Source organism: Jaculus jaculus, chromosome 1 (genome assembly GCF_020740685.1).
Source record: "Jaculus jaculus isolate mJacJac1 chromosome 1, mJacJac1.mat.Y.cur, whole genome shotgun sequence".
Taxonomy (NCBI): domain Eukaryota; kingdom Metazoa; phylum Chordata; class Mammalia; order Rodentia; family Dipodidae; genus Jaculus; species Jaculus jaculus.
In genome coordinates, this window is record NC_059102.1 from 233,922,214 (window position 1) to 233,946,567 (window position 24,354).

The window sequence follows — 24,354 nt, forward strand, 5'->3', positions numbered from 1 at the left end:
GAGGTAGGAGGATCACCATGAGTTCAAGGCCACCCTGGGACTCCATAGTGGATTCCAGGTCAGCCTGGGCTAGAGTGAGACCCTACCTCGAAAAAACAAACAAACAAAAAAAAGAATTTGAAATTTGAAAAAGAGGCAGATCTTTTATAGAGCCGATAGTTTGGGAAGACTCTTGTTTGTGCTGTCCTTGAAGAAAAGCATATATTTCTAAAAAAGCATGTATGTTTAAAGAAGTTGTAAAAATGCCCATTTTTGATGAGTTATACTGATAAACATCATCTTAAAGAGAACTATTTGTTTCTAAATAGTTGATTTTTGTCTCGTAGCATACTGTTTGCAGACAGTGACAGAAGACAACCCAGAACTCCTGAAATCTTTCAGCGCCACAGCATTGCATGTACTGGAATCTGCGTTGCTTTGTCCAGTCAGTTCCATGGAATACATTCTGCTAAAGACACTTATAGCAGGTAAGACTTGTTTAGGTGGTACAATGAGTCTTGATTATTGCAGTGGATAAGATTGGGGTGTGGGTGAGATTCATTCTTGAGTTTTGTTTGTTTTTTATTGTGACAGAATGTAGACAATAAAATTTACCCTCAGCCCTTTCTGAGTGTTTACTCTGGTGGTGTAAACACATGCCCATCCTTGTATAGCAGGTCCCCAGATCTCTCCACAGAAAGCTGAAATGGTACCCACCAAATGACAACTTGACCTGATTACCTCTCCCTGTCTCTGAATTTGATGATTGTCACTACCTTGCACAGGTGCACTCATTTGTATCTGTCCTTCTTGGCTGGTTTATTTCACTTAGCTGAAGGTCCTCAAGGTCTTCCACATAGTAGCATGTGGTATTTCAGTATGTGTGCACACTTACTACCTTTTGTTTATCCTTTCATCTGGTGAAGGGCACCTGGCCATTGTGAATAGTGCTGCAATGAACATAGGTGTAGTCTGCTTGTGAGTTCCTTTTTTCAACCTTTTGGTATGTGCATGTTTTTATTTATCACCACACTTTGAGACAGGATCTCGGATATTCCTTTCTGGCCTCAAATTTGAACTTTTGATCCTCCTGCCTCCACCTCTTGAGTTTGGGATTGAAGATGTGAACTACCACACCTGGTTTTATATCACTTCTAGGGATTTAATTCATCCAGTAATTTAATTTAATTCAGGGATTTAACTCGACACAAGTACTCTACCCCCTAAGCCACAGCCTCTGCCCTCTCCATTGCTTTAAATTTTTTTTTATTTATTTGCCAAGAGGGAGAAAGAGATGGATGGGGGTGGGTAATGGGCATGCCAGAGCCTCTAGCCACTGCAGACAGCCTCCATATGCATGCATCTGGCTTTATGTGGATCTAGCAAATTGAATCTAGGCCATCAGGCTTTGTAATCAAGTGCCTCTAACCACTGAGCAATCTCCTGTACCCATTACTTTGAACTCGTTCCTCCATCACTTTTTCCCTCAATTTTTATTAACATTTTCCATGATTATAAGAAATATCCCATGGTAATACCCTCCCTCCCCCCACTTTCCCCTTTGAAATTCCATTCTCCATCATATCCCCTCCCCGTCGCAATCAGTCTCTCTTTTATTTTGATGTCATGATCTTTTCCTCATCTTATGATGGTCTTGTGTAGGTAGTGTCAGGCACTGTGAGGTCCTCCATCACTTTTTTGTTGTTGTTGTTGTTTTGTTTTGTTTTTCAAGGTAGGGTCTTTCTCTAGTCCAGACTGACCTGGAATTCACTATGTAGCCTCAGGATGGCCTTGAACTCAGGACAGTTCTCCCTCCTTTGCATTCCCAAGTGCTGGGATTAATGGTGTGCACCACCACACCTGGCTCTTCCTTCATTTTAAAAAAATTAATCTGACTTCCTGGTAGCTCCTATTTTACTGTACTTTAAATGTATTTATTTATTTACATATCTCTGTACATATGGGTACGCTACAGTCTCTTACCACTATAATCAAGTGCCCATCCAGCTTTATGTTGTAGCTGAGGAATTAAACCCAGATTGGAGGCTTTGCAAGGTGACACTTTGAACTGCTGAGCCATCCCCCACGCTTGTTTTATTGTGATAAAGATCTGCTCTCTAGCTTGTACAGGAGGATTAACTTGAAAGACTGAGAGAATGGCTTAGTGGGCAAGTATGAGGACCTGAGTTCTGTCCCTAACACTTCTATAAAAAGCCAGGCATAGCCACACATGTCTTTAACTCTGTTGCTGAGGGGGGGGAAGAAACAAGAAAATCAATAGTCAGTCCAACCTTAAAAATGGCAGCTCCAGGCCTGGTGAGATATCTTGGTGGTTAAGGTGCTTGCCTGCTCAGCCTAAGAATCCAGGTTTTTTTGTTTTTTTTTTTTTTAAATTTTTATTTATTTATTTGAGAGCAACAGAGAGAAAGTGGCAGAGAGAGAGAGAGAGAGAGCGCGAGCGAGAGAGAATGGGCGCTCCAGGGCCTCTAGCCACTGCAAACGAACTCCAGATGCATGTGCCCCCTTATGCATCTGGCTAACGTGGGTCCTGGAGAATCAAGCCTCGAACCGGGGTCCTTAGGGTTCACAGGCAAGCGCTTAACTGCTAAGCCATCTCTCCAGCCCAAGAACCCAGGTTTGATTCTCCATGTCCCACGCCAGCCAGATGCACGTGGTGGTGCATGCATCTGGAGTCCATTTGCAGTGGCTAGAGGTTCTTCTGTGCCCGTTTTCTCCCTGTCATTCTCTCTCTCTTTCCCTCCCTCCCTGTCTCTGTCTCTAATAAATAAAAGTAAATATTTTTTTAAAATGGTGCTCCAGGTTCAGTTGGAGTCTCTGTCTCAAGAAAGTAAGACAGAAGAACAATAGAAGACATTTGACATTGTCTTACCTCCCCAGGTGTGAGCATAAGGCAGGCAGATCTGTGAGTGCGCGCGCGCACACGCACACACACACACACACACACACACACACACACACACACGCAGAATCTTGACTGGCATTCTCTGGGTCTTGGATGTTGCATATCAAAGAAAGGCATGGTATGCCAAGGCAGGGGTGATAGCTAAAGGGTTATAACAGGATGCTGCCTCTACAGTGCTTCTTTGACATTTAGTAAAACCTGAACAAAGGCAATGGCCTTGAGATATTTTGAAACTATACCCAAGCCTAAAGACCCAGTCTTGTAGACATTGTTCTTAATGCAAGAGTTTACAGGCAATTCCTTTGTCTTTATGCTCTTCCCTGCCTCCACCTCCATAGGCACAATCTGGAACCTAAAGGATATCATTCCATCTAAGAGTCAGGCAGAAAGCATTAATGCCATACTAAAGATCTTGTCTGAAGTCTTGGAGGTGGATGCCGCAGAAACAGTTGTTCAGATGAAGGAGGCTGAAACCCAGCGGGTGAAGTCTGCTGCAGAGACCGAGGAAGCACTGGAGAATGCCAATGGCGGCAATTTTGTTGAAGATGATGAAATGGAAGAAACTCCTCCTAGAAGAAAAGCCAGAAGAAAAACCTTCATTTCTGATTTACTTCCAGTAAGTTTCTTTGTTGCTACACAGAGTAATGCATCTGTTTTCCTTCAGCAGGTATCTTACCATTATAGAAACATTACAGTGAGACTAGCTATCTAAAGTGAATTTCAGCTAAAATTGGTCATTTTTTTCCCCATTGATTCTCATTATAACATTTGAAATACACTCTCGGAGCCAGGCATGTCACACACGCCTTTAATACCAGCACTCGAGAGGCAGCAGTAGGAAGATCGCCGTGTGTTCAAGGCCATCCTGAGACTAGAGTGAACTCCAGGTCAGCCTGGGCTAGAGTGAGACCCTACCTCGACAAAACAAAAAATATATATATACACACATCCTCTTTTTCTTTCTCTCTCTCTCAGGGCTGGAGAGATGACTTAGCAGTTAAGATGCTTCCCTACAAAGCCTTAGGATCCTGGTCTGACTCCCATAACCACATAACCCAGATGCACAAGGTGGCGCATGCATCTGGAGTTTGTTTGCAGTGCCTACAGGCCCTGGCATGCCCATTTTTTCTCTCTCAAATAAATAAAATATTTTTAAAAAGAAATGTACTCCCAAAGAAGAGGGGAAAACAATCTGTCCAAAATGCATTGTTAAAATAGTGGGAGAATTCAGATGAGACAGATTAATCCTTTTGGAGCACTGCAGAAATTACCCATCTTCCTGACTGAGCTCACTTCTGATACCCATGGCTTCTTGCTTAGGCTGTCAATTCAAACTGAAGGTATTGCTCAAATTGTCCCTTGCATTCTTACCTCTTTTACTTCAGAATTTAGCCTTAGCAGAGTGAAGGCCAAACCTTCATTTCCCTACTAGTGTTGAGAAAAAGTTGGAAAGCTGTGCTGTGTTAATGCTAGAGAGGGTGTAATGTTGGGAAAAGAGTGTACATTTGCAGGTTCAGCAACCATTTCCCCTCAGTCAGCAGAGACGGATCCATCCATACTTTGAGAGAACATTTTCCCCAGGATGCCAGGGAAGACAGAGTTGGGAAAGTGTACCCACTCCCTGTGTTCCTATTACATGTCAGGCACTGTACTAGCCATCAAAGATAGATTATTAAGATGTTTTCTCTTCTCAGGATCACTCTCTTAGGAAGACAGACAATTAAACCTGTGGTTGTAAGATTTGTGCTGAGTGTTAGAGCTGTGTGCAGATTCACAGGGGAGTAGTTTTTTTTTTTTTCTGTCTTTTTTTTTTTTTTTTTGTTTCTTGAGATAGAGTTTCATTCTAGTCCAGACTGACCTGGAATTCACTGTGTAATTTCAGGTTGGCCTTGAACTCATAGGGATCCTCCTACCTCTGCTCCCTAAGTGCTGGGATTAAAGGTATGAACCACCATGCCTGGCTGTTTACAATTTTTTAAAACAAAAAAAAAAACAGCAGAAGTATCCCTTTACATCTCCCACATTACCCCATAGCCAATCTGCTCTTTTATCTTTCCGCAACACTTGCCCCTCTCACTTACTGGTTACTTTGAAGCAAATCTCAGATGTCATAAGATCTCATCTAGGCTGATTCTTTGTGTCAACTTGATAACAATGAGAAGCAGAGGAATGCTGGGAGCAATAGTTATATAAACGGGATCTAATTTCAGTTTCTTCTAAGTCAGATCTGCATACATTTTTAGTGGGTGAGAATCCAGCTAGTCTACGCTCTTAAAGGTTTGTTTACTTTATTAGCACCACATACAGCAGATAGGATGGCTTTTATATACATTAGTAGAAATGAATAAAACAAATTCAGAAATTGCTGGGCTACAGTGATCCTTAGCTTACCAAGTGCTGGGATTAAAGGTGTGTGCCACCACGCCCAGCCCATATGCTTTATTTATTTATTTTTATTTTTTATTTTTAGAGAGAGAGAGAGAATTGGTGCAACAGGGCCTCAGCCACTGCAATCAAACTCCAGACACTTGTGCCACCTAGTGGGTATGTGCAACCTTGTGCTTGCCTCACCTTTGTGTCTGGCTTACATGGGATCTGGAGAGTTGAAAATGGGTTCCTAGGCTTCGCAGGCCTTAATTGCTAAGCCACCTCTCCAGCCCCCAGGTGCTTTAAATCATCTTTAGATTCCTTTATAATTTTTTTAAAGTTTTATTTCATTTATTTATATATTTGAGAGAGCAAGAGAGGGAAAGTGGCAGACAGGAGGAAAGAGAGCGAGAATGGGCATGCCAGGACCTCCATCCACTGCAAACAAACTCCAGATGCATGTGCCCTCTTGTGCATCTGGCTTGTGTGGATCCAAGGGAATCAAACTGGATCCTTTGGCTTTGCAGGCAAATGCCTTAACCGCTAAGCCATCTCTCCAACCCCTATTTATCTGTTTTTATTTGAGAGAAAGATGCAGATAGAGAATGGGCACTTGAAGACCTTTAGCCACCACAAATGAACTCCATAAGCATGCGCTTCCTTGTGCATCTGGTTTTCATGGGTCCTGGGGAATCAAACCTGGGTCCTTTGGATTTGCTGGTTAGTGCTTTAACTGCTAAACCATCCCTCCAGCCCTAGGTTTCTTTTTAATTTAAGTAATTTATTTATTTCAGAGAGGGAGAGAGACAGAAAATGAATACACAAGGGCCTCTAGCTATTGCTAATGAACTTCAGACATATGCGCCACCTAGTGCATCTGGCTTATGTGGGTACTGGGGAATTGAACCTGAATCCTTAGGTTTCATAAGCAAACACCTTAGCCACTAACCCCTAACCATCTCTCCAGCCCTAGATTACTTTTTTTTTTTTGAGGTAGGATCTGTCTCTATCCCAGGCTAGCCTTGAATTCATAGGGATTCTCCAACCTCAGCCTCCTACATACTAAGATTATGCACTCTTTTGCTTTTTGTTGTGGTTTTGCTCTTTTTCAGACAGGTTTTACCCTGTGCTGCCTCATACTCACTATATAGTTGAAGATGACCTGGAATTTATAATCCTGTTTTTGCCACCCAAGTGCGGGAATTGAACCCAGAGCTTCTTGCATGCTGATGGTGGTTATCCCACATCTTTAGATTCCCATCTTTAGATTATTTGTAATACATCATAAAATGCTAGATAAGGAAGATTTGCTTGTTTGTTCACTTGATTGTAGTGTTGAGTATCAAACCCTGAGCCTCGCACATGCTGGGCAAATGTTCTACTACTGATTTACATCCCCAGCCCTCCTAATCCAATGGAACCGCTCTATAAGTACTTGTTATATTATTTACACAGAAGAGTGACAAGGGCAAAAATCTGTAGATGTTCAGTACAGATGCAGATTTGCCTCAGATATTTTTTAGCCTAATTTTGTTAGCCAGGCACAATAGGGTGAATCTGTTTTCCCAGATACTTGAGAGCATGAGGCAGGAGGATTGATTTGAGAACTCCCTTGTCCCTCTCCCCCAAAAATAGGCAACATAGTAAACCTGCATCTAAAAAAGAAAAAAAAAAATGAAGTTGGTTGAATCCATGGATATAAAACTTACAGGTATTGAAAAACTAGTTATATTCTAAGGGCTGGAGAGATGGCTTAGCGGTTAAGCGCTTGCCTATGAAGCTTAAGGAGCTCGGTTCGAGGCTCGGTTCCCCAGGTCCCACGTTAGCCAGATGCACAAGGGGGCGCACGCGTCTGGAGTTCGTTTGCAGAGGCTGGAAGCCCTGGCGCGCCCATTCTCTCTCTCTCCCTCTATCTGTCTTTCTCTCTGTGTCTGTCGCTCTCAAATAAAAAAATAAAATAAAAATTTAAAAAAAAAAAAAAAGAAAAACTAGTTATATTCTAAAAGATTCCACATTAATAGTACTTAGACAATTATAGTAAACCTATGGAATAAATAGCTTATCAAAAGACAAGCTATCAGGCCTATTAAAAGTCAAAATTTGAAAGTTCTCAAACAGTATAGTACATATTATTTTAAATCTTATTCCTCTATGGAATAGCACCTTTTGTAGGCAATTTAAGAATGAAAGTCATGCCGGGCGTGGTGGCGCACGCCTTTAATCCCAGCACTCGGAAGGCAGAGGTAGGAGGATTTCCATGAGTTCAAGGCCACCCTGAGATGACAGAGTTAATTCCAGGTCAGCCTGGACCAGAGTGAGACCCTACCTCGAAAAACCAAAAAAAAAAAAAAAAAAAAAGAATGAAAGTCATGTCGGGCGTGATGGCACACACCTTTAATCCCAGCACTCAGGAGGCAGAGGTAGGAGGATCACCATGAGTTCAAGTCTACCCTGAGACTATACAGTTAATTCTAGGTCAGCCTGGACCAGAGTGAGACCCTACCTCAAAAAACCAAAAAGAATGAAAATCATATAAATTTATACTATTGTTAACTAATGAAGCTGCATTGATAAGTGTTTTCAGAAAAAAATTGTCCCCTCATTTTTCAGTACTAAAGAGATATTTTCCAGGGGCGGGAGAGATGGCTTAGCAGTTAAGGTGCTTGCCTAAGGACCCAGGTTTGATTCTCCTGTACCCTTGTAAAGCCAGATGCACAAGGTAGGCATGTGTCTGGTGTTCTTTTGCAGTGGCTGGAGGCCCTCGTGCATCCATTCTCTCTAATAAATAAGTAAATAAAAATAGCTATTTTTTTAAGATTTATTTATTTATTTATTTGAGGTAGAGAGAGAAAATGCGCGCACCAGGGCCTCTAGCCACTGCAAATGAACTCCAGACGCATGCCTACCTTGTATATATGGCTTACATGGGACCTGAAGAATCAAACCTGGGTACTTAGGCTTTGCAGACATGAGCCTTAACTGCTAAGCCATCTCTCCAGCCCTAAAATAGTTTTAAAAAAGAGAGTTCTCATTTTCAAAGGAAATTAGGCTGCTTGTTCCTTTAAGTACCCTTGATCACGTGGGGATTGTTAGGAGTGTTGTGAATGTTCTCCCCCGCCCCTTTGGTTTTTACTGTTTTTTGTTTGTTTTGTTTGTTTGAGATAGGGTGTCACTATGTAGCCCAAGTTGGCTCAAACTTGTGGCAGTTCTCTTGCCTCTGCCTCCTAAGTGCTGAGTTTATTGGTTTGTGCCACCACACCCAGCCAGTTGTACTGGTTAATGTATTTTCTCCAAGAAGATTGCTAAGCATCTTGTGTTTAAGTGCCTGGTGTCTGAAATGAAATTTGCTTAATGCTAATGTGCCAAACTTCTTTTTAACACACAAGGTTACCTTTCAGGATAAATTCAGTGCAGAATTCCTGACTGACTGTTCTCCGCCATTAACTGAGCAACACCTGAACAGCCATGCAGGGTTGATGAAAACCCACTTAACAGTGGTGTGCTCTGCCATGCCAAGAGCATCGCAGAGCTCATGCATACCTCTTAACACTTTATGTGACTTCTGCCTGCTGTAGGCCCTTCATTTATTTATTTTGTTTGTTTTCTTAGTCCACAGACAAGGAGCTGAGAGAAGCCACAGCATTGCTGACAGCTCAGCAGACAGCTCTGGAAGTCATTGTCAACATGTGCTGCAGTGAAGGTTAGCTACCAGGTCATCATATCAGGCGATTCCCCCAGCACTGAGGGTAGCTTCCAAAGTGATTTTCTTTGATACCCCAATTATGTGTGGTTTGCACTCTTCCTAGAACCCTCTGATGATGAGTGGGAAGAGCTTTCTAGCAGTGATGAAAGTGATACCTTTATGGAGAATTCCTTCAGTGAGTGCAGTGGGCAACTCCTGTCTCCACTCTGTCTGTCTCATGAGATTCATAGTGCCCTCACCAACTGCCTCATCCCAAAGAAGGTAATCTGGTTTCATCCTGGGTTTATTGTGGGGTAAGGGAAGGCGTATGCAAGCTGTTGGTTATGTGTGCCAAAGGAGTAAGCACTTCTCCCAGGTTGCCAGGGATGGCGCCACCTGGGATGTAAAACAGGATGAGCAGTCCTGGAAATAGACAAATGTGATTGTACCTAAGCATGCACTCGGAAGTAGTATGTTGGAATCTTATGAAGAACCATGTCTAAGATGACTTCTCTTTTACCTTTTCCCTATTGCCTTTTAAACCTAGGTCTTTGAGAAGACTGCCTTTCCAAACCATGTTGCAGTTGACGTATGTTCTAGGAACCCTACTTGGAAACATTTGATTAGAAAGTAAGAGCTTTTCTATTTTCAGAAACATTTATCTTCTTTTTTTTATGTGAAAAGTAGACCTTTAAATAGAAAATGCTGATTTCCTTCTAAGACCCAGAATTTTTCTTCATGGATATACATACTCCAGAGAAGTGCATGGCTGTATGCTGGGCACTTGTGTGAGAATGTTCACAGCATTGGGTAATTGTTCCCAGTCTAGAAGGAACTTTTATGTCCATCAGTGGGTAATGAGTCAATATACAAGAAGACAGCAGTGAGAAGGATCTGAACTAGAACCACTTACAACTTGTGTGGCACCTACCATGTTGAGCACAGTAAGAATATACAAGCAAAACAAAACTATTAGCTGGACATGGTGGTACATGGCCTTTAATCCCAGTACTTTGAAGGCTGAGGTAGGAGGATTGCCATGAGTTTGAGGCCACCCCTGAGAGTACATACTTCCAGGTCAGCCTGAGCTAGAGCAAGACACAAGGCTCTACCTTGAAAAAACCAAAAATAAACAAATAAGAATGCTTAGATAGTAATACTATAAAGAGAAGAGAGAAAAGTTAGGCCTGGTGGTACAGGCTTGTAATTCCTAGCTACTCTAGAAAAGGTGAGACCTGCCTAGGCAGCTTAGTGAGAGCCTGTCTAAAATACAGCTTAGTGTTAAGAGTACTTACCTAACATGCATGAAGCTCTCAGTTCAGTCATCAGTATAGCAAAAATAAGTGGGGTTTGCTATATAGGTCTGTACAGAATTCCTTCTAAGGGCCAGGAAGATGCACATTCAGGTGCCAACAGTATTTATTTCTATTTTTTTATTACAGACATACTTAGTATGGCTATGCTTTGGGTAGCATCCTTTCCCTTGTCCTATTCCCCATGGGGTTGTGGCTTATGTGTTGTGGGAGAAGCAGTCAATTGTTGGGTGGAGGCAATGCTTCTGGAAGTATTTATTTCTCTGCAGGTGTGTGAGTGTTTGTTTTATAAACTAGTAAATTCAGTATGTTGTATGCTTTATGATAGGTACATCATATTTTATAATTAAAAGTAACTTCAGTGTTGGGTGTGATGGCACATGCTTTTTATGTAGTATTCTGGAGGCTAAGGTAGAAGGATCAACGTGAGTTCAAGGGAAGCCTGGGCTACAGAGTCAGTTCCAGGTCAGCTTGGGTAAGAGAGAAACCTCAGTTCAAAAAGCAAAAGTAGGGCTGGAGAGATGCCTTAGTGGTTAAGCACTTGACTGTGAAGCCTAAGGACCCTGGTTCAAAGCTCAATTCCCCAGGACTCCCATAAGCCAGATGCACAAGGTGGAGCCTGCGTCTGGAGTTCATTTGCAGTGGCTGGAGGCCCTGATGGGCTCATTGTCTCTTTATCTATCTGCCTCTTTTTCTCTGTGTGTCTGTCACTCTCAAATAAATAAATAAAAATTTTCAAAAAGCAAAAGTAGGGCTGGAGGGATGGCTTAGTGGTTAAGGTGCTTGCCTGCAAAGCCAAAGGACCCAGGTTCAATTCCCCAAAACTCACATAACCAGATGCACAAGGGGCACATGCATCTGGAGTTTGTTTGCAGTGGCTGGAGGCCCTGGTGTGCCCATTCTCTCTCTTTCTCTCTCTCTCTCCCCCCTCCCTCAAATAAAGAAAGAAAGAAAAACAAAATATTAAAAAAAAAAAAAAAAAAAGCAAAAGTAGCCGTGCGTGGTGGCACACACCTTTAATCCCAGCACCCGAGAAGCAGAGTAGTGATGTTTCCTTCCCTAGAAATACTTCTAAGGCAGAATCCTTGTGATTCAGAAAGAGCTGTGCCCCAGAGTCCTTGAGTCCTCAAGCAATCTGATTGGCACATTAACAGTTCACATTTGTTTTATTGTGATCTGTCACAAGACCTCCCTGTACTTACAGACACTCTTAGAACCTTTAGCTTAGATTAAAAGTTAACACTGAGACAGGTGTGATGACCATGGCAATAATCCCATCAGTCCAGAGACTTAAGCAAAGGGATGATGTATTTGAAGCCAGACCGGGCTACATAGGAATTTCTAGGCCAGCATGGACTATATATAACAAGACTGTGTGTGTGTGTGTGTGTGTGTGTGTTTTGAACAAAAAACCTCACTGAAAGCCAATGTGTAAGCTGTAGAGAAACTGTGTTGTTTCTTCCCTTCCTTTGCAGAATGAACACTATTCAGTGTAGAGCCCTCGTGTGTCTCCAGAGTCTCGTGTCCCTCCTGGATGTGGACCATCTGGGAGGAGCCTCAGCTCTACAGACACTTGCACAGCATCTGTCACAGCTTCTGTTTTCTCAGCCAGGTAAATATTCATGACTTACTTTGAAAGACTGCGACTTAGAGCAGTTTGAAGGACAGGAACTTGGACTGTGTTAAGTGTGTGTCATTTTTCATTTAACCTGAGCACATTAAACTATAGGAGTTCAAACAGTCTGAGCACTGGTGTGCACAGCTGGCTGGTCTGCACCTGCAAACCCAATGATGACTGTCATCCCCACTGCCCCCGGCCTGCTCTAAGAGACTTGCAAGAGGTGGGGGGGGGGGGGTTGGGCCTGTCCCTTGCCTTTGTTGACATTATCCCCCTTCAGTCTGTCCTGTGGGAAGGGAGGAGAAGCCTCCACTGCTCATGCCTGAACTGATGTAATCGGAGGCAGGACTACACACAGGAGTTCTTAGCCAGCGCTTTAGGTGAGCAGGACTGAAATCTCTTCCTGCTCCCAAACCCTCTTGCTATAGTTAGAATGGTATCTTATTCTGGGATGTATTTCCATATCAAACTGTTGAAAACCAGCTTAAAAAATTTATGTAAGTGTAGTTTGTTATTTGACTTGTGAGTTATTTGCCTATATTTAGACAGGCTACAAGTTCTTAGATGCTATGAACATTCTTTTTTTTTTTTTTTTTCCCCGAGGGTAGGGTCTTGCAATAGCCCAGGCTGACCTGAAACTCAATTTGTAGTCTCAGGGTGGCCTGGAACGCACAGTTATCCTCCACCTCTGCCTCCCGAGTGCTGGAATTAAAGGCTTGTGCTACCACATGCTGCATCTGTGAACATTCTTAAAGGGAAAGACTTTTTTCCTTTTGGTGGATGAAACCCAGGTCCTTGGGCCTGCTAGCCATTAGTTTTACCACTGAGCCACATCACTAGCCCAGAAAGCATTTTGAATCACCTCTTTTGCTTAACTTATTTTGACATTTTCTTAATTTTTCTGACAGTGATGTAGCTACTCATCTTTTTCTCAAAATTTAGTTGAAAGGCAGGATGAGTCAATGTTCCATTCCCAACTTTGGGTAAATGAACAGAAGTCAGAATTGAATAAAAACTGTGCAAATCTTGTTCTTAACCTGATGAAATTTGAATTACTTGTTATATAAAGTGGTATGTATTTTTAGAATTTTGAATCAAATTAATGGTCTTTCCTGCAAATGGAGGACAGATAAAAATTGAATCTGAGCTGGGTGTGGTGGTGCACGTCTTTAATCCCAGCACTTGGGAGGCAGAGGTAGGAGGATTGCTGTGAGTTCGAGGCCACCCATAGTGAATTCCAAGTCATCCTGGGCTAGAGTGAGACCCTACCTCGAAAAACCAAAAAAAAAAAAAAAAAAAAAAGTATCTGAGATGTGTTGTATTTGTATTTAGTCTTTTATACTACAGTGCTACTGGGATAGTTATACTGTGAACTTCAGAATTAATATGGAAACCTTGAAGTTTCATATTAATAACATCAGCAGTTTTTGAATGTCTGCTGAGCATAAGATTTTCAGGTTTGGTGGGATGGCATAGCAGTTAAGGCATTTGCCTGCAAAGCAAAAGGACCCAGGTTTGATTCCCCAGGACCCATGTTAGCCAGATGCCCAAGGGGGAGGCACACACCTGGAGTTTGTTTGCACTGGCACGCCCATTCCCTCCCTCCCTCTTTCTCTGCTAAATAAATAAATAAAATATTTTTAAAAGATTTTCAGAAATGGGAAGGAACCTTACTGATATTATTTAGAGTATACTTCCTGAGTTCCTTATGTCTTGCACCATTTTGGTTCTAGGGATACTGGTTTGAACAGAGGGGCAGGGTCACTGGTTCATGGAGCCTGTATTCTGTCATACTGCTTGATATAATTTGAACTGTGAGGAAAAAATTAAGAGCAGAGTGGTGTGACGTGCTGCATTTGCATGTGTGGAAAAGGGCCTTTCTTAGGAGGTAACATTTGAGGTGAGATAGATCAAATGTCAGGCAAGATTTTGTCCTAGGATGGTCTAATCTTAAAAGCTGGCCTGATGTCTGTCCTGCCATAATTATAAGAATTCCCCTTCGTAGATATATCTGATAGAATAAACCTTGATTAAAACTTGTGGGGCTCACTGTGGTGGTGATGCTTATAATCCTAGAATTTAAAAGGCTAAGGCAGGAAGATAGAGAGTTTAAGATCAGCCTTAACTGCATAAGGAGACTCTGTCTTAAGGGAAGAAACAATGTGGAAAAGCACCTCTCTTTCACCCAGGCAACCTAAGAAGGAAGCAACAGAAGTGGGACAAAGTACCAGGTACCACAAGGCAGTAAGCCATGATGTCTACGGCTGCTTAAGAAATCAGTCAAGGGCTGGAGAGATGGCTTAGCGGTTAAGCGCTTGCCTGTGAAGCCTAAGGACCCCGGTTCGAGGCTTGGTTCCCCAGGTCCCACATTAGCCAGATGTACAAGGGGCCGCACGCTTCTGGAGTTCGTTTGCAGTGGCTGGAAACCCTGGCGCGCCCATTCTCTCTCCCTCCCTCTATCTGTCTTTCTCTCTGTGTCTGTCGCTCTCAAATAAATAAATAAATATGGACAAAAAAATATTAAAAAAAAATCGGTCAACTTAATGGCTTGAGGTAGTATCATTCTGGGCACAGTAAGGTAGATCTATAGTTTTAGCTACTCAAGAGGCTGGGGCAGGATACTCCATCCAAAACATCAATTGTCAGTTATTCTCTGTTTCTTAGGGCCAGAAATTCAGACAGGGTCTTAACGGAGGTGGTTTGTGTCCACTCCACTATGTATCAAGGGCTGTGATTCTCTACTAGAGGTAATTTTGCCCCTCTCCCCACCCACCTCCAGGGCAGTGTCTGGAAGAATTATATCAGTTGTTATATCTTGAGGTTGCTACTAGTATCTACAAGCTGGAGACCAGGGGATGCTGGGAAGGCATCTTACACAGGAGACTCCTGTATAAACAACAGAATTAATTATCTGGGCCAAAATGATGTGACTGCAGAGTTGGAATCTAGGAGTGGGGTCTCTGCTAGAAAACCTGAAGGCTGTGAGCCAGAATCATTAGAGATGTGTTCACATACATTGGACACTTGGTGCTGGCATCAACAGGAAAAACATTCACGAGCAACCTTTTCACGGGGCCTGAGCTTCCTCATAATATGCTGGCTGGGTTCAAAGGGCAAGAGACAAGAAAGAAAACAGCACTCACATGTGTGTTATTTGGAAATCATCGTCTTTTATGACTTCACCTGTCATTCATGTGTTCTGTGGGTTAAAGAAATCACAAAGTCACACCCATATTTGGGAAGTGGAGAGCAGACTACATTTTAAAAACATATTTTAATTAATTTATTTATTTGAGAGGAAGGGAGGGAGGGAGGGAGGAAGAACAGGGAGACCAGGGCCTCTAGGCATTGCAAACAAAACTCCAGCCACGTGCATCACCATGTGGGTTCTGGGGAGGAAACCTGAGGCTTCGTAGGCAAGCTCCCTAATTGCTAAACCATCTTTCTGACCCCAGACTAAATTTTTATGGGAAGTGTCAAGATACCAGAAGATGGTGCAGAACTGGAATATTGCTTTGCACTTTTGGAAATGTACCACACCAGATAAACTGCCTTCCCTTCCCTTAAAAGGAGTCAGGAGGGCTGGAGAGGTGGTTTAGCGGTTAAGGTGCTTGCCTGCAAAAGCTGATGACCCAAGTTCAATTCCCCGGGACCCATATAAGCAGCGCATGCATCTGGAGTTCATTTGCAGTGTCTTGAGGCCCTGCTGCACCCATTCTCTCTGTCTCTCTCTGCTTGCAAATAAATAAAAATATTTTTTAAAAGGGGAAGTCAGGGGCTGGAGGGATGGCTTAGCACTTAAGGCATTTGTCTGCAAAGCCAAAGGACCCAGGTTCGATTCCCTAGGACCCATGTTACGCAGATGCACAAGGGGGCGCATGCATCTGGAGTTCTTTTGTAGTTGCCGGAGCCCTGACATGCCCAGTCTCTCTTTCTCTCTGTCAAATAAATAAATATAAATAAAATATTTTTTAAAGGGGGAGGAGTCAGGAATTTCTTCACCTAGGTGACCCTCATTTCCCCTTGCCTGTGCTAGCTAACTTGTTTATTGCTGCTGCTGTTTGCCTTGTGTGAGAAGATACAGTAAGAAGAGAGCAAGGTTGGGTCAGGGGCCACCAGGGAGTCTTGGATACTGACCCCTTCTTCCCCATGAGCCATAGCCCCTGGCATGGTCAAGAAGAGCATTGCTGTAGGAAATGACACCATGCTGCTTGTTTTTCGAGCTAGGGTTTGCTCTAACCCAGGCTGATCTTGAATTCACTGTGTAGTGTCAGGCTGGCCTCAAACTCTCAGCCATCCTCTGCCTCCCAAGTACTGATATTAAAGGCATGAGCCACCACCCTCTATAATAAATGTTTTTATTAATAATAGCCTTGGTAAGCAGGGCATGGTGGTACACGCCTTTAATCGCTGCATGGACTTGGGAGGCAGAGGTAGGAGGTTTGCCTTGAGATCAAGGTCACCTTGAGACTACATGGTGAGTTCCAGGTCAGCCTGGACTAGTGAGACCCTAACTTGAAAAACCAAAATAATAAAATAATAATAAAAATAAATAGCTTTGCTAACATTGTCATGCTTTGTCTTGGTTCTTCCTTTTCCTATTTAAAAGCTTGCTTTAGAGAAGAGACACATGCTTCACTTTTGTGTTTTGTGGGACTTTTTTGTTTTAGATTTTGCTAAACATGTGGATTTTCTAGAAGCCATAAGTAGTGCCTTGAGGGCCCTTTTGCAAACAATGGCCTCCAGGAACATTCCTCAGGTAAGATTGGGTAAAATCTTTTTATGTGAAACTTGAAAAGATTCTGTATTTTGGAAGCACATTACTTAATTTCTTTTTGAGTATGTATGTGTTTGTATATGGGTAAGCACATGTGTGTGCATGCGTGTGGGGGTCAGAGGTTGAAGCCAGGTGTTTTCCTGAGTCACTCTGCACTTATTCTTTGAGACATGGTCTCTTGCTGAGCCTAGAGTTCACTGATTCAGGTAGATTGAGATTAAAGAGTCTTTTCTTATCTTCCTTTCCCAGCATTGGGATTACAAGCACCATGATGTCCGGTTTTTTTTATTTTTTTTTTTTTTTTGAGGTAGGATCTCACTCTAGCCCAGGCTGACCTGGAATTCACTATGTAGTCTGAGGGTGTTCTCAAACTCATGGTGATCCTCCCACCTCTGCCTCCTAAGTGCTGGGATTAAAGCATGAGCTACCACGCCTGGCGTTATGTGCACTATTTTACATGGGTGCTAGGATCCAAACTCAGGTCCTCATACTTGTGTGGCAGGCACTTTACCACCTGAACCATTTCCCCAGCCCCTTAACTATTTTTTTTAATGTATTTTTATTCATTTATCTATTTGAGAAAGAGAGAGAAAGAAGCACATAGAGAGAATGTGTACCAGGGCCTCTGTCTAGCCACTGCAAACAAACTCCAGACATATGCATCCCCTTGTACTTCAGGCTTATGTGGGCCCTGAGGAATCAAACCATGGTCCTTAGGCTTCATAGGCAAATGCCTTAACCACTAAGCCATTTCCCTAGTCCCCTCCCCCTTAACTATTTTTTTTTTTTAACTTTGTTGCTGTCCTGGAGAGATGGATCAGTGATTAAGGTGCGTCTGCAGAGCCTAATGAGCCGAGTTCAATTCCCCAGCACCTATGTAAAGCCAGATGCACAAAGCAGTAATGCATCTGGCGTTTGTTTACAGCAGCTAGAGGCTCTGGCACACCCATTTCTTGCACTTTCTCAGACAAATAAATAAAGTAAAACACTCCGTTGCAGGAGAAATGCATGGTCTTTGTGGTTTGTTCAAATGAGGATCTAAGCCAGAAATGGTAGCTCGCACCTGGAATCTCAGCACTGGGGAGGCTGAGGCAAGAGGATTTCTCTGAATTCAGGGTCAGCCTGGGTTACATCATGAGTTCCAAGCCTGCACTAAAAAGTGAGACACTGACATTAAAAAAGACAGGGTTGCCGGGTGTGGTGGCGCACGCCTTTAATCCCAGCACTCGGGAGGCAGAGGTAGGAGGATCTCCGAGAGTTCAAGGCCACCCTGAGACTACATAGTGAATTCCAGGTCAGCCTGAGCCAGAGTGAGACCCTACCTCGAAAAACCAAAAAAAAAAAAAAAAAAAAAAAAGACAGGGTTGAGGGAGAATGCTCACAAGTCAGATGACCCAGGTTCGATCTTCAGCACCCAGGGAAAGCCAGATACAAAGTGGCCCCCGCGTCTATAATCCCAGTAGGCCTATGGCAAGGGGAGGTATAGCCAGGAAGCTCACCCTTCCAGCCGCAAAGTACCAGCAAAAGATTTGTCTCCAGGGAGATTGGAAGGAGAGCACTCATATTCTGAAGTTGTCCTCTGACCCCCACACACGTTCTGTGGCACATACATGCCCAACACACGTGCATACACAAAGAACTAATGAATAAATCATCAGTATATAAGCGAGGTCTGAACATTGGTGTTGATAATTTTTTGTCTCCATTTTAACTGCTTTATGGAAATTTCATATTATTTATTCAAGAAACTCATTTGGTTCTGTATACTTTCCATTGTCAGGTTTGGATGACCTTCCTGTTGGTATTGTTTAATTGGTATTGTTTAACAGTCTACATCTGCTCTATTAAGGCATAGAGCCTGACAAGTTTCCAGTTCAGAAATTTTTTTTGGCAAGAAAAAAAATATTACTGTATATATTTTGTACTGTTAGTGAGGATTCTTCTGTAAATAAGAACTTTCTGTCTCTTCAGTTATTTTGTGATTTTGAGTTTGTGACCAAAAAAAAAAAAAAAAAGGATATAGCTGGGTAGATGACACAGTGGATAAAATGCTTGCCACTCAAGCTTAAGTATACAAGTTAGATCCTCAAGTAAATGTGCAAATAAATAATTTCTTTTTACTATTCAAAAAATATTTATTTTCAAGCAGTGAGATGGAAAGATGGGTGGGTGATGTAGGAGAGGGGTTGTGGACACACCAGGGCCTCTAGCCACTGCAGATCAACTCCAGATGCATGCCCCACTTTGTGCACCTGTCTTACATGGGAAAGTGAACCCAGCTCATTAGGCTTTTCAGGCAAGCACCTTAACCACTGTCCCTAAATAAACCTCCAGTCCCTAAATAAAAAATTTGTATGGTGTGGGGGCTGGAGAGATGGTTTAGTGGTTAAGTGCTTGCCTTTGAAGCCTAAGGACTCCAGTTAAAGGTTCAATTTCCCAGTACCCACATAAGCCAGATGCACAGGGTAGCACTTGTGTCTGGAGTTCGTTTGCAGTGGCTGGAGGCTACAGCCCATTCTCTCTCTGTCACTCTCAAATAAATAAATAAAAATAATCCAAAAAAAATTTTTAAAAAATTTTGCGGCTATCTGTAATCTCAGCACTCTGAGATGGAAAGTGGAGATGAGAATTTCCCAGAAGTTCTTGCAGAGTGCAAGCAAAGGAAACAACAGATTGAGAGAGACCCTGCCTCAAAGTTTGAAACCCAAAGCTGTCCGTTGACCTCCACATATGTGTCATGTATGCACATGTGAACACATATACACATCATACAGATGCACATGTACACAACAATAAATGAAAAGCTAATATAAGTGATGGACTTCTGACACTTTTTTCAAAAGCATATGGGTGCTGTAGCCATTAAACACAACCGAGGTTTTTTATTTTTTATTTTTCTTTCTTTTTTGAGGCAGTGTCTCACTCTAGCCCAAGCTAGCCTCAAACTTACAGCTGTCCTCCTACCTCACCCTCCCATGTGCTGGGATTAAATGTATGAGTCAAGGTTTTATATCTGTGTGTGTGTGTGAGAGAGAGAGAGAGAGAGAGAGAGAGTGTGTGTGTGTGTGTGTGTATAAGTTCATGCACACGTGTATCATGGATCCCATGTGGAGGTCGGAGTACAACTTAGGCTATCAGTCCTCATTCCACCTTATTGTTCAGCACTGCATGTGACAGGCTAGCTGGCCCTCTAGCTTCCTGAGATTCTCCTGCTCTGCTATAACTCCAACACCCAAATTTTAAAAAATATTTGTATTCACTTTTATATTAGAGAGAAAGTGTGCCAGGGCTTCTAGCCATTGCAAATGAGCTCCAGATGCATGTACCACCTTGTGCATTTGGCTTACCTGAGTACTGGGGAATCAAACCCGGGGTCCTTGGACTTCACAGCCAAACACCTTAACCACTAAGCCATCTTTCCAGTCCCTGTATTTCCAGCCCCCCAAAATTGTTTTTTAAGGTTTCTTGAAAGAATTAACCTGGGTCCTTGGTTATAAAATGAGTTTCAGGGCTGGAGAGATAGCTTAGCGGTTAAGGCACTTGCCTACAAAGCCAAAGAACCTAGGTTCAATTCCCCAGGACCCACATAAGCCAGATGTACAAGGTGGAACATGCATCTGTAGTTATTTTACAGTGGCTGGCGGCCCTGGTGCCCCCATTATCACTAGTTTCAGTTTCACTTTTTTTTGTTGTTTTTTTGAGGTAGGGTCTTGCTCTTGACCAAGCTGACCAGGAATTCACTACGTAGTCTCAGGCTGTCCTTTAACTCACAGAGATCCTCCTACCTCTGCCTCCTGAGTGCTGAGATTAAAGGTGTGTGCCATCATGCCCAGCTTCAGTTTCACTTTTAAGAGGAGTATGTGGAATGTCCTTTTTGACTTTATTTTGGTGTTGTTTGTTTGCTTTGTACTGCTGAAGAGCCAACCCAGGGTCTTCATGTGGTAGGTGGGTCCTCTAGCTACCACTGAGTTACATCCCCAGCCCTTAATTTTTTTTTAATTTATTTACTTTTTTTTCTTTCTTTCTTTTTGGTTTTTTGAGGTAGGGTCTTGCTCTAGCCCAAGCTGACCTGGAATGGCGATCCTCCTACCTTTGCTTCCCAAATGCTGGGATTAAAGGAGTGCGCCACCACGCCCGGATATTTTTTGTGTTTTTGAGGTAGGGTGTCTAGCTCAGGCTAACCTGGAATTCAGTCTCAGTTTGGCTTCAAATTCATGGCAATCCTCCTACCTCTGCCTCCCAAGTGCTGAGATTTAAAGCATGCGCCGCCCTCCAGGCTTAATTTTTATTTCTAACTGTATGAAAATTAGGTTAAGAGTAAAAACTATGAAACAAGGTGTAGTAAAAGGAAAATATGGTGTATCCATTTTACAGAATAGTCATCCTTACAAGGGAGTGGAATTCTGATACATGCCATGTGGATGAACCTTGAAGCCCTATTACATCAGTTATTAAAGACAAATATTGCATGATTACGCTTATATGAGTGCGGTATTTAGAAAAGCATTGTGACAAACAGAACTGTGGTTACTAGAGAAGGTCAGCAGAATCATTGCTCAAAAGGCACAGTTCCACTTTGAGAATGTGAAGAGGATCTAAAGAAGCACAGCGTGGTGGGAATGCCCCCAGTGCCCTGGAGTTAAAATGGCCAGGTGCGGAGCAGGTTTCCACTGCACCCACAATCATGCCTATCAGTTTATTTTAGTTACTTACTTAGTTTTGTGGTATGGGCCTGAGAAGTGAACACCAATACAAGCCTCATGCATATAAAGTATATGCTTCTGCCTTTTTAGTTTTGGGTTTATCCTGTTCTTTGTTATGTATTTTTTGTTTTTTGACATTTTCATACTTAGATATTATATTTTGATCCTGTGTACTTCATATTATCTTAATTTTTCCCCCTCAGTCTCACTGTACTCCTCCCCCTCTTCTCTTGCTAGTATCTGTACCTCAAGAGAGAATCACCCCTTCCCTGACAACCTTAAATTGTCATAGCTCATTAAGGAGGGGAGCCTCCCAAGCCTCTTTCTTATCTATAACAAACGATGACTGGCTCTATTATGTGGCAGTCTTTTAAACAAAAAAGTTATATACATATTTGTTTACTAGAGAGAGGCCATGCTAGGGCTTCTTGTCACTGCAAATGAACTCCAGGCACATGTGCCACTGTACATCTGGCTTTATGTGGGTACCATGGAATCAAACCAAGGCCATGCCATCAGGCTTTGCACACAGCACCTTAACTTTTGAGTCATCTCTCCCGTTCCCTTTTATGGATTGAGTAACAGCAGCAGCAGCAGCAGCAGCAACAGGGCTCAAAGTGTAAATATGTCCTAGCCTCCCTGCCCGGCCTCTGTGCCACTCCAAGCAGCAGTCTGTAGCGGGAGTGAGTTCTTGTCGGTTCCTGCCTTGGAATTGTGTGAATTGACACTGTAAATGCTTCTGTCTCTCCGCAGTGCATGACACCCGAGCAGCTGATGACACTGTGCAAAGCAGGTGTTCAGAGTAACAACGTTGGGGTCAGAGTGAACGTAGTCAGTATTTTGGGAATCACTGGCAGCGTTCTTGCCAAAGAAGGTGGTACACTTGAAACACTCAAGGTAAAAGTGTTTCTGATTGAAAATATGTGGTCACTTGAAAGTGGAAAAAGAAACCATTGTACATGACTAGAAAACTCTTACCAAGAAAGAACTAGTTATTGATAGAATATACCCTGTAGCTTGATCTAAGTATTTGTTTTAGGGTAAGTACTTGACAATTGATCTTCATTTCACAGACTAGAAATGTTGTATTTATTAACTAGGTAATTATGAGGAGGGAGCAGAGAAAAAGTGAATGTCAGATATCTAAACAGTGGCTGGCCTAATGGCACACACCTGTAATCTTACCATTTGAGGGGAAGAGACAGGAAGATCAGAAGTTTAAGGTAATTCTCAACTACATAGTGAGTTTGAGACTGGCTTGGATTAAAAAGTCAATATAGGGGGCTGGAGAGATGGCTTAGTGGTTAAGGCATTTGCCTGCAAAGCCAAAGGACCCAAGTTCCATTCCCCAGGACCCACGTTACCCAGATGCACAAGGGGGCGCATGCGTCTGGAGTTGTTTGCAGTGGCTGGAGGCCCTGACATGCCCATCTTCTCCTTCTCTCTCTTTCTCTCTGTCAAGTAAATACAAATAAATAAATAAATAATAAAGTATTTTTTTAAAAAGTCAGTATAGGAAGCTGGGCGTGGTGGCGCACACCTTTAACCCCAGCACTCGGGAGGCAGAGGTAGGAGGATCACTGTGAGTTTGAGGCTACCCTGAGACTCCATAGTGAATTCCAGGTCATCCTGAGCCAGAGTGAGACCCTACCTCGAAAAACCAAAAAAAAAAAAAAAAATTAAAAAGTCAGTATAGGGCTGGAGAGATGGCTTAGCAGTTTAGGCACTTGCCTGCGAAGCCCAAGTATGAGTGCATGTTCATATCTCCAGGTCCTACATAGCCAGAAGCTGCACAATGATGTAAGTGTGTAATGTTGCACATGTGCACAAGAGGGTGCACACTTCTGGAGGGTTTGTTCACAGTGGCTGAAAGGCCCTGCCACACCCATTCTCTTTCTCTCTCTCAAAACTAAAATAATTTTAAAAGTCAATATAATGAGGCAAAATGAGATTGAGTTTTGTTTTGATTTTTTTTTTGGTCATATACCTTTGGTGTTTTTTTTTTTAATAGCTTATTTTTATTTATTTATTGGACAGAGAAAGAGGGAGAGAGATTAAGAGAATGGGCACACCAGGGCCTCCAGCCACTGCAAACTAACTTCAGATGCATGCGCCCCCTTGTGCATCTGGCTAATGTGGGTCCTGGGGAATCAAACCTGGGTCCTTCAGCTTTGCAGGCAAATGCCTTAACCATTAAGCCGTTCCTCCAGCCCACCTTTAGGTTTTTTTTAAGGCAGGATTTCACTCAAGCCCAGTTTGGCCTTGAACTCATGGCAATCCTCCTACCTCAGCCTTCTTAGTGCTGGGACTAAAGGCATGTGCCACCACATCTGGCTTTTCATATACTTTTGTATATGTATATATTATTGTTGTTACAGGTACCTTTCCTGTGCATTTTAACACCAAAAGAAGCCTCCTTGAGAAAGTAGAAGGAAAAATTTAGTGATTAATATAAACTAGAATGTTGAGCTTATGTAACTCCTTAATTATGATTGGTATGTTTGTAGTGAGTGTATCTGTAAAGCTTCAGCCCTTTAAAGGTTCTCATTTTCCCCTGGAATGAATGGAATGAGTTGTCGCCACCCTGACATCAGTGCTCATTCTGAAGGTTGACCTTTGTTACCCTGTGCTTGCTGTTTCCAGACCATTGGGTGCTTCCTGCTTGACGTCGCCACCAAAGATGCTTCCCTTGTGGTAGCAGGAGAAGCTTTGGATGCCCTCTTTGATGTTTTTGCAGATGGAGAAGAAGCTGAAAAAGCCTCAGTTCAAATTAAATTGTTATCTGCTCTGAAAGAGTTGCAGCCAGTCTTCCGAATGAAGGTTTGTATTTATTCATAAATGTGTAGTCTCTGCAGCTCAGGAAGGAGGGCTGTGCAGCTTAGAGCATGTGTGTGAGGAATTCCTGTAAATGTCACTGGTGAGCACTGAGCCCTTCCAGCACTCTGTACAGCACTCAGTAGTGAGTCACACACTCACTGAGGGCGCTCTGATG

General features: G+C 42.7%; 1 protein-coding gene across 1 annotated transcript in view; it reads left to right on the forward strand.

Annotated features, from left to right (window-relative positions):
* The window catches only part of Heatr3 (HEAT repeat containing 3), a 47,494-nt gene that overhangs the window by 17,477 nt on the left and 5,663 nt on the right, over positions 1-24,354 (forward strand). Inside the window, exons 6-14 of the mRNA XM_045141825.1 lie at positions 327-467; positions 3,241-3,518; positions 8,879-8,969; positions 9,076-9,233; positions 9,499-9,581; positions 11,740-11,876; positions 16,553-16,641; positions 22,116-22,259; positions 24,006-24,182. Coding sequence (XP_044997760.1) covers positions 327-467; positions 3,241-3,518; positions 8,879-8,969; positions 9,076-9,233; positions 9,499-9,581; positions 11,740-11,876; positions 16,553-16,641; positions 22,116-22,259; positions 24,006-24,182 — 1,298 coding nt within the window. The remainder of the gene's footprint in view (positions 1-326; positions 468-3,240; positions 3,519-8,878; positions 8,970-9,075; positions 9,234-9,498; positions 9,582-11,739; positions 11,877-16,552; positions 16,642-22,115; positions 22,260-24,005; positions 24,183-24,354) is intronic.